Source organism: Podarcis bocagei, assembly GCF_964188305.1.
Source record: "Podarcis bocagei genome assembly, chromosome: 10".
Taxonomy (NCBI): Eukaryota; Metazoa; Chordata; class Lepidosauria; order Squamata; family Lacertidae; genus Podarcis; species Podarcis bocagei.
This window is the reverse complement of record NC_138135.1, coordinates 34,390,068-34,399,636: the sequence shown is the minus strand read 5'-3', so window position 1 is coordinate 34,399,636 and position 9,569 is coordinate 34,390,068. Positions and strand designations below refer to the sequence as shown.

At 43.3% G+C, this 9,569-nt stretch overlaps 1 protein-coding gene across 2 annotated transcripts; it reads right to left on the bottom strand.

The window, feature by feature from the left end:
- Positions 1-52: 52 nt before the first annotated feature.
- LOC308595414 (leucine-rich repeat transmembrane protein FLRT3-like) lies at positions 53-8,017 on the bottom strand. Of its 2 annotated transcripts, XM_081209529.1 has the most exons (4): positions 7,940-8,017; positions 4,290-4,732; positions 2,213-2,811; positions 53-1,548 (listed from the first exon to the last, which is right to left on the bottom strand). In XM_081209529.1, the coding sequence occupies exons 2-4, from the start codon at positions 4,726-4,728 to the stop codon at positions 688-690; spliced, it is 1,899 nt and encodes a 632-aa protein (XP_081065655.1). In that variant the 5' UTR covers positions 4,729-4,732; positions 7,940-8,017; the 3' UTR covers positions 53-687. The 2 variants fall into 2 exon arrangements, with proteins under 2 accessions (XP_081065655.1, XP_081065656.1); XM_081209530.1 differs by lacking the exon at positions 7,940-8,017 and having other exon boundaries at positions 4,290-4,743.
- Positions 8,018-9,569: the final 1,552 nt, after the last annotated feature.

Genomic DNA, 9,569 nt, shown 5'->3' with positions numbered 1-9,569 from the left:
GCAGAAATTCGACTCATTGGACAATGCAGAAATGGAAATAAGCAACCCTTCATATAATTCAACAATACCGCCATTTTTAATTACTTTTTAGTTCAATTTTGTTGTCCAGGTTATTTATTTTAAAACACATTACCTTGAAGCCAAGCTTGAATCATTAAAAAATAAAGCGAATAACATCTATCCATGCACTGTTGATTATCAAAAGAGCAATTGTGTCATGAACTATAGGCAGGGGTTTCTTCACAAATACTAATTCATTAATATATATGAAAAATTTCTAAAGATGGCAGTTGTGTGGAGCATATTCCAGATAGTCAGACAGCAGCTACGATGGCATCATTGTGTGCTTTCCCCCTCTGGTCTTCAGAAAAATAGGAATCTCTTTCATAATAAGTGATATAGATGGGTCCCCTTTCAGGTTCAGCCAACAAAGCTACTAGTTTACGCTAACATGAATACCCAAATAATATTTCTTTCCTGGTATTGTTGTAAAAGTTAATAACAGGTGACTTCATTTCTTTGAAAAAATCTTCACAAAGGAGGAGACAGGTTAGAAAAGATTTCTTCCATCGGATTCAGCATTTCTTTGTGGTCATGTAAGAAACGTTTTCGTCCACAGCTGTGAAGGGTTTGGATGCCATTCACGACACCTGGCCATTTTAACAAATAACTAATATTCTGTAAATATCAGAGGCTTGCATAGGCTGGTGTGGATGAAAATCTGGATGGGACAACAGGAGTGCAGTCTATCTTCTCTTGAGGCCATTGGCTGGCAGCTGTCATATAAACATGCTGGTTGTCCTCTTCTAAGTTCTCATAGACTGGCTCTGTGGTCAGCTTGGACTGGGCAGTGCCTTGGCGTTGGGAAAGCAGCCCATCTTCATCATAGTAGCGCTGGAACTGGAAGGGTCGGATCCGCCACTTGTAGAAGGCAAAGAGAGCCAGGGCCATCAGTGCTAAAAGTGCAGTGGTGATGCCAATTCCCAGAGCTAAGTTGTGCTGAGCTGGAACTTGGGCTTCAGTGCGCCCTGTAGCACATTGCTGGGCTGTAGGAGCCACACACTCCAGGAGGTTCTCGTTCTGGGGAATAACGCAAACCCTGTAATCAGTCCCTGGTTGCAGATGGTGAAGTTCAATCTCAGTTAAACGTCCAATCACTCGCAGTATGTGCTGATCCACAGAAGACGTGTAGCGCACTTCAAACTGGTCATGATCCCCAGAGAAAGACCAAGTAACCACCAGGGCAGTGTGGTCTTTTGTTCTTGTGTGAATGCTACTAATATGGTCAGAGAGGCAAGGGTCATATTTCTCCAGTATGTAATGGGTCTCATGAGTGGTTGGTCTTGAAGTGGGATTATTTTGTGTAGTTGTTCCTGCGACAGAGAACATCCTACTGGTAACGGAAGTAGTGAAAACAGTGATTGGAAGGGTCATAGCTTGTAGCAAAAGTCGTTCACCGGGTAGAGTAGCTACCGCAGGCATGGCATTTGTAGAGGAGCTGGTGGTGGCTGAATCGGTTTGAAAAGGTGGACAAGTCAATTTCTGTAACTGGAGGGGAAAAGAAGACAGGAGAGAAGTCATCTTCCAGTATCAACTATAATGTGTGTCACACTTGCTCTCCCCTTTATAATGTCTAAATGAAGGCTCTTCGTTTTAGTACATGACAACTAAGTGCAACGTACAAAATGTTACAGCTTCCTAAGAAAGCTCCTATGACTTCAGAGTTGAATTTAGCATTGCCACTACTTCCTTCAGTGACCCATTTTGCTGCAGACAGAGAATGCTTAAAGAGAAATGAATGTGGTTGGATGACAACATTGCCTGTGATGTACACACTCGTTTATTCTGCCCCATTGTTGTCTGCCTCTAGCTAACAGGCTTTGCATATTCTTGAAGCATTATAAAAACCTACAAAACCTGTTTGCCAGAGACTAGTGGACACACCCCAAGCAAGTGTTCCTGTTTCATACCACTTTCAACTCTGGGGAAATTGTCTTGTGGCCCAGCTTTAGACTATCTCTGTCTGTTATACAAAGTAATCAAGGATCAGTGCCCTCAGGTGGCTAAAACTTTGCCCTTGAAGTGTAATAATGTCCCTTGCTCCCCTGGATGGCAGATGGAGAAGGGTGTCTGTTCCCACCCCTCTTTCTTCGACAGTTCTATTTGCAAGGTGTTTCTGGGATCTGTCAGTGTGATTCAGATTGTTCATTACCTCTACATTTGCCAGTTGTTGTCCCTGAAGGGCTTCTGGGGAACTGCATTCCACTGGGCTGCGATCTTTTCTTACCACTTGCTTCTGCCAGGTGCGAAGCCAGATTAAGTTGCAGTCACAGCGCCACTTGTTCCCAGTCAGATACAAAGTCGAGAGATACTTCAGTGATGACAGAGGTGACAGCGACTCCAAACTATTGTTCCTCAGGCTCAAGACCTCGAGTCTGCGTAGCCGTTTGAACGTTGAGCTGGTAATGTTCTCCAAGCACAGGTTTTCTAAGAACAGCTGCCTCAGAGAGCTGAGCTTCCTCCCAAAGGAGAGAGATGTCAGCTCCTGGATTGGGTTGCCACTGAGATAAAGGCTGGAGAGAGTGGCAGAGGTGCGGACGGCAAGCGGCACACTTTTCAGCCTGTTCCAGTCGAGGTAGAGGATGCGCATGTTGCCCGGGAGAGCTCTGGCTGACATGTTGGCAATAAGGTTAGCACTGAGGTGAAGTTTGCGTAGTTGCTGGAGACCACCAAGGGCCTGGTCTGAAAGTTCAGTCAACAGGTTATGACTCAAGTCTAGCAGACTCAGTTGCTTCAAAGAGGAGAATGCACCTAGGCAAAAGAGAGAGTGGAAGTAAGAGCTGCCTTGAGCTGGGAGCTAATAACTCCATCCCACTTCTGCCCTCCCCAGGGTGGTAATGATGTGCAGGGCACATCTGTGAACTGCTTTCCAGCACGGGTGAAAAGTGCTTAAGCAACCAAGTGCTTAGGTCTAGGGTTCCTTCTCTGGCTGTGTGTTTATACTTGCTTGTGCTCAGATTAATGAATAAAGCTGTTGCTATATGGGAGGCCTATATGGGAGTGTGTTTCACAGAACTTTTGAGAACCAGACATCACATGGTGCTAGCAGTGGGATTTGAACATGGCACAACAGAAACTAGCCAACCATTTGGTCCTTGCAGAACTGTGACTTGAGAGGCAGCATATAACTATTTTAATTAATAGATAAAAGGAATATTACTGGCCTGTTTCTGCTTTTCATGGTCACATTTGTGTCTGATTATATCTAGTTTGTTCCCAAGTCTCCCCCCACCTGACACCTCGGGATGATGCCAGGTTAACTTGTCTTTCCTCATGGGCAAGTTGCACTAGTTTGCTAATATTCTGGTTTACGGTGTGTGTGGTGTGTGTATGTGTATAATCTCTAGAGATATTCAGATTTAACCTCTTGGTCCCTCCTGCAATATTGTGGCACTGAATGTGGTCTTGTGCTCAGTGGTGTCATCAGCACAGGACTTTCAGGCCCAGCTCAGCAGAATGAGCCCAATCCAGGGCCCAACTCAGCAGAATGAGCAGCAAGAACCCCAAATGCATTTTGAAGCAACAAACTAAAGAAGGTAACCATTAGGGGCTGAGTCCAAAATTACAGGACTTTATCCTTGTTTGTGTTAGAATTTAATTTTATAAAATTTGCAGAGAATGTCAAGAGCTCTCTCCCTTCTTCCACACCAAGAGGAAAATAATACTCTTCTTTTGTGCCATAAGGAATACAAAAGGCAACAGGAAGGGCACCAGAATAGGCTATAGGCCACCAGAATCTGGCCTATTACACACACAAAAATGAGCAATTCATTATCAGTAGCAGTAATACCATGGGCCTACTTTATTGCTGTTGAAAGGAGATGTTTGCCTCAGCTGAATAGATCCATATTGAATTTATGCTGGAATACCATATTTTTCCGTGTGCTGTATAAGACTAGGGTTTTTTCCTTTAAAATGTCAAAAATTAGGTGGTGTCTTATACATGATGCCATCTCCCCCCCATTTTCTTAAATCTGAGTCCCCAAAAATAAGGGGCGTCATACGGTAATTCATAGCGCGCTTGAACTAGCCAATTTCAGTGAAGTTACTCCACATCAGCTTTGTGCTCAGCTTCTAAATTGGTCAGCTGCTGGTATATATCTAAGTCTTATGTGTCCACTCATTCATCCCAAATGCATCCTTTCCCTACAATTCATACCCTAAAACTGTTGGGAATGAAAGTGAGAGGGATAATCACTACCTTATCTATCACACCCATCTATAAATACCTGGCGAAAGGTAAGCAATCCGATTGTGTTCCAGGTGCAGAAAGACTAGATTGGTCAGGTTTTCAAATGCCCCTTCTGGGATCTCTTCGAGGAGATTGTTGTCCAAGTGGAGGTGGTATAAATTTTTCACACCGAGAAAGGTTCCTGCTTCAATCCGGTGCACTTGGTTGCTCCCAAGGAAAAGTGTGGTGAGCTCAGGCAAATCGGGGAAAGAGGCTGCCAGCAGGCTGCCAAGCTGATTGAACTGCAGATCAAGCTCCACTGTGGCTTGTGGGATGCCAGCGGGCAGAGAAGAGAGGCTGGCATTGGAGCACCGAATAAACCAGTCCGTGAAAGAGCAGCTGCAACCGATGGGGCACTGGGAACGGTCCAGGAGCTCTGGGCTGGCAGTGATCCACAGTAGTGACAGAGTAAAGGCCACACGCCAGCGCTGAGCCATAATGCTGTAATTTAAAGCAGACTGAAATAATTAAATACACTTCAGAAACCAGCAGGTAGTCTGGGATGCAGCTCTGCTCAGCCAGAGCCTTTTCTGATCAATTGCATGATGCAGATGTGTCAGAATTATACATGCATCCCACCACGTCGCCCCAGCTCAAAAGCTTACATTGCTGGGCACTAAGTGGCTTTGGCAAAGATGTGTGAAGTCACCTTAATGCTGTTCAGTCTTCATACTTAAGGTTAAAATAGACTTCCTTGTGCTGTTCTGGCAATTGTCTGAGCCCTAGACCAGGGGTGGTCAATGTGGTGCCCTCCAGATTGTGTGGGGTTGTTTGGGGGGGCAGGGGCGGAGCAGACTACAACTCCCATCATCCCTGATCATTGACCGTGCTGGCAGGGCCAGATGGGACTTGTAATACTTATGGAGGGCACCATGTTAACTTCCCATGTCCTAGACCGACAGGACAAGAAAGGAGCAAATCTCTTCACCCCTTCACAACCCAGAAAAGCTTTTATAGTAGAACAACAAGATTTCTCTGCAGTTGACACTCACTTGAATAGGCCTTCAGGCAGACTCTGAGACTGATCATCACACTTTCCCCCAGTTGCTCTCTAGCCATCATCCTTGCTGTCTCTTTGCTGGCAATCCCTTGTGGAACCACCAAGCTTTTCAAGGCAAGGGAGAGCAAGAGTCACTCGGCCTTCCGTGGCCCTCCCCTACCACATGAGCACTAACTGACATACTCTCCAATTCCTTCTTACCAGAGTCCTAGGCGCAGCTACCCCTCTAGAAAGTAGTTAACTGGCCTCTCTGGAAGCAAACAGTGAGGGTGTTGGGGCTTCCTCCCCTCCCTTTGTTTCAGTCAGGGGTATAATTTACAGCTAAAAATATACTGATTCAGCAATCTGGAAAGCAGGAAACACTGGCATAAGACCTCTTTGCCCTTGATTTCCCTCCCGCTGGTGGTATTTGAAAAGTGTCTGCTTTTAAATTATCTCTGATGAGTGTTGTGGCAATTTGAGCATAAGCTACTATTCTCTACATGGGCATGAGATGAATGGGCTCTGTGACTTCAGTCGATGTGGCCAAGAAACACAGGAAGTTGTGAGACTGGGGGTTTGTTTTTTGCCCTGAAAAATAGATTTATTTGAGAGAGCGGAGTAGAAACTTGCTCTAGCTTATAAATTAAAATGGCGATTCTTGGGATGTGACATTCTGCATCAGATAAGTGGTTCTTACTCATTTTTAAAATACCTTTGTCCATGCTAGCTTTCAGGCCAAGCCTTCCAAAGGCAGCCAATATGCATAAATAAAACACAACTGAAACATACTGTTCCACTCAAATAAAACCATATGCAAATTGTGATTTTATGGATGTGAGTAAAATATAAATCCACACATGGAAAAGCTATAGGGAGAAGAACCGGGAAAGTCCCCAGGCATGCTCTATAATTGATGTATAAATTGCCCAAGATTCTCCTGTCCTAACATGTTATATTTGCTATCTGACTCTACAATACATGAAACGGCCACATCCCCTGTCTACATAATGACAACAGCAGTGATGCCCATTAGGTGGTTTTATATGGATCTGAACATTTTCTAGAAGAGAACTGGTGGCCTTTGTGAGGTTGCTGAGCTTTCAGACCTCGTTGGAGTCCAACTTCAGATTGAGAGTCACAGGTTCAGATTGAGAGCCACAGGTTAAGGGGCTTTTCAGTGATGGAAAAGCAAATAGCTTTTAACTCTCGGTACCACATTAGCACTAACTTTGATGAAGAACCTGCAGGGAGTACCTAATTTCCACTTAATTAATGTTCATCCATGCTAGTTAAGCTCTCAGAACCGGGGTAGGGATTTCTGCAGATGAAACTCACATCAGTGGCAGTTCTGGTCTTGAAATCCTCAATGCATTTACTAGTGAGTAAGCTCACACCGTGACTTGCTTTCAGGTTACTGTGCACAGGGCTGCACTGTTAGGAATCAGTGGAGGTTGGTCTATTATGGCAAATGGGTCACTGCCCCACCAACCTTAGTCCACCCTCAGCCAGCTCCTGCCTGCCAGCCTTCTTTCTTACACCCAGACCAGAAGGAGGCAGTTTCCTCTTCTTCCTCAGTCTCAGTGTGGCCTCTTGCAGGACAGGCAGGAGGATGGGGGCAAAATGAGAATTAGTTGGCTCTGCCATTGGCTCTGGTTCTACCTAGTGCTGACCTTTATTCCTTCCACCCTATCAGTTCCAATGAGCACCAGACACCACAATTAGGAATACCAGGAAGACTGTTTCAGTCCAGCAAACACCTGAATTAACAAAAATGGTGAATTTTGATTAATTGTAGCAAAGTGATAGCCAGGTTATGCTTTTACATAGTTCTAGATTTGTATTCAATCACTGGAAGGGGGGAGCAACCATTTTTCAGAGTGATTCCATTGTTCATATGTTTCATAATATATTTTAAGTGAGATTAAAAACCCCTAAAAGAAATTATGATGAGAGTGTCCTGTCACTAAAGACATAAAAATAACATAAATACAAAACGGCCCAGTATGAATGGAGAGAGCTGGGTCATTTTTCATTAGTGATGTAATGAACATTAATCAATACATGCTAATGACATTTGCACAACCACAACACACGGTACACATATCTTTTGGGCAGATGGTCCTTGTGCACACACCATCATCAAATGTCAACCTGAAAATAATTCAAATACAGCATCATGCACTTTCTGGGAGGAAAACTCACTACTGTTATTTCTTTCTCACCCACCCTTCAGCGTGGGTTACAACACTAATACTGTGGTCTCAATTGCTGGGAAATGCAAGGCAAGTGTGCCAATGTAAAGACCTGAGATCCTTCAAAGTAAAAACAGTCTATTCACTGCATTATACAATCAGAGTCTCTCATTCATCAGGGGATGGTTGTACCTATTTGGAACATACATATTGGTTTCACAATTAAATCTGGATACTTTTTCCCATTTTTGCTATGCTACATACCGTAGCTTTCAACAATCCCCACTGCCACTAGCCTGCAAAACACCCCAAAACCCACTTAAATTTTATAGTCTATGATAAGGAAACCCCTTTGCTAAAACAAGTATCTCTTTAGGGGCACAAACTGGATTCAGGTTTTTATCATTCTCATGTGCTGCTCCCTGTTGTGTGGCACCTGCATCCTCATCAATTTGAGCCATGAATCTCCCTTACCTGCTGCGTTGCTTCTTGCTAAGCTGTCTTGGAGCTGCTTTTGGATTGTACAGCCAAGTAGCTGGCTTCTCTCACTGCTCTTTCATACACTTCCCTTCAACCGCAAAGTCTGATATAGGAAACTGGGTTGAACAAGTGTTTCCTTCTATTGTTTCTAGTGAAAATGGTCCTGCAGCCCCCCACCCTATTAAAAAGTGACCCAGTGCACCAGATACTGTCTTAAAACACCAGTAGATAAGGCAGTAAAAGGGAAGTGGCGGAGTGGAATCAATATTTCTTTATTTCTCTTTTTCAGTTTCTGAAAAAAGGCAAATGTTTATGAAATAGGATTCCAACATTTTACATGTGTTACCATCAGAATGAAAAAAAAATAGAAATAGAAATACTACTTCTTATTGTTTGTTAATTTAAAAAAAGGGAGGGAAAAACCAAGGGTTCTAGTAACGCTGTGCATTACTTGCATCACAAAATGCTATGTCTGCTTGTTATTCCATGACCCAAGCTATGTACATCATGAGTAAAACTAATATTGATCATTGATTCTACCACCAATATTACACTCACTTCCCACACCAATATTACTTTCAATTCACCTCTTACATAAACCCCTGTGACAAACATTATTACCAAAACTGGATATTATAAAAAATACTGAGATGTGGTGAAAGATGCAAAGGAAGATACTGGGAGAATGATTCAAGAACACCTTTACAGGACGATTCTATGTTAGTCTACTCAGAAGGAAGTCCTATTGAGTTCCATGAAACTTACCATACACCCAGATACATGCCTGCAACCAGTTAATATAGTCATATGATTATTTAAGTATATGGTATTAAACATGAATGTTCAGATTTTGGGAATAATCTACTGTTTGCTTTGTGCTTTGTGCTTTTGTTTTTAAATTATTTTTCCACTATTGATCACTTACAAGGCAAACATACTATAACCATAACAAACATCAACTCTAACAAACACTGCAGTACCATGACATTTTGTGTTTCTACATTGTGCCATCTTGGGATTCACATGTCTTGAACTGCCTTGACCAGGGACTCTATCCATAATAACAGAAGCAAGACAAATGTGCTACAACACTGGGAATAATTAATTTGCTCAGGAAATTTAAGAACAGAAATGTGAGTGTTGCTGGGTGCTTTTGATTAATAAATACATGGTCATCCCATTGTTGTTTAAGTGATATACTATTTATTTTTAGATTTTAGAGTAGGGTTAAACATAGCGTTAACATGGAGATGAGAAGTAACATAATTCATATCTTTTAAGATCATGCAACTTGACAGAACCCCAAAAGGAAGAGCAATGTAGAAAGAAGTAAGGGTAAAGGACCCCTGACCATTAGGGTCCAGTCATGACCGACTCTGGGGTTGCGGCGCTCATCTCGCTTTATTGACCAAGGGAGCCAGGGGTTTTTCCGCAGACAGCTTCCGGGTCATGTGGCCAGCATGACTAAGCCACTTCTGGCGAACCAGAGCAGCGCACGGAAAAGCAGTTTACCTTCCCACCGGAGCAGTACCTATTTATCTACTTGCACTTTGACGTGCTTTCAAACTGCCAGGTTGGCAGGGACCTTCTGATCAGCAAGTCCTAGGCTCTGTGGTTTAACCCA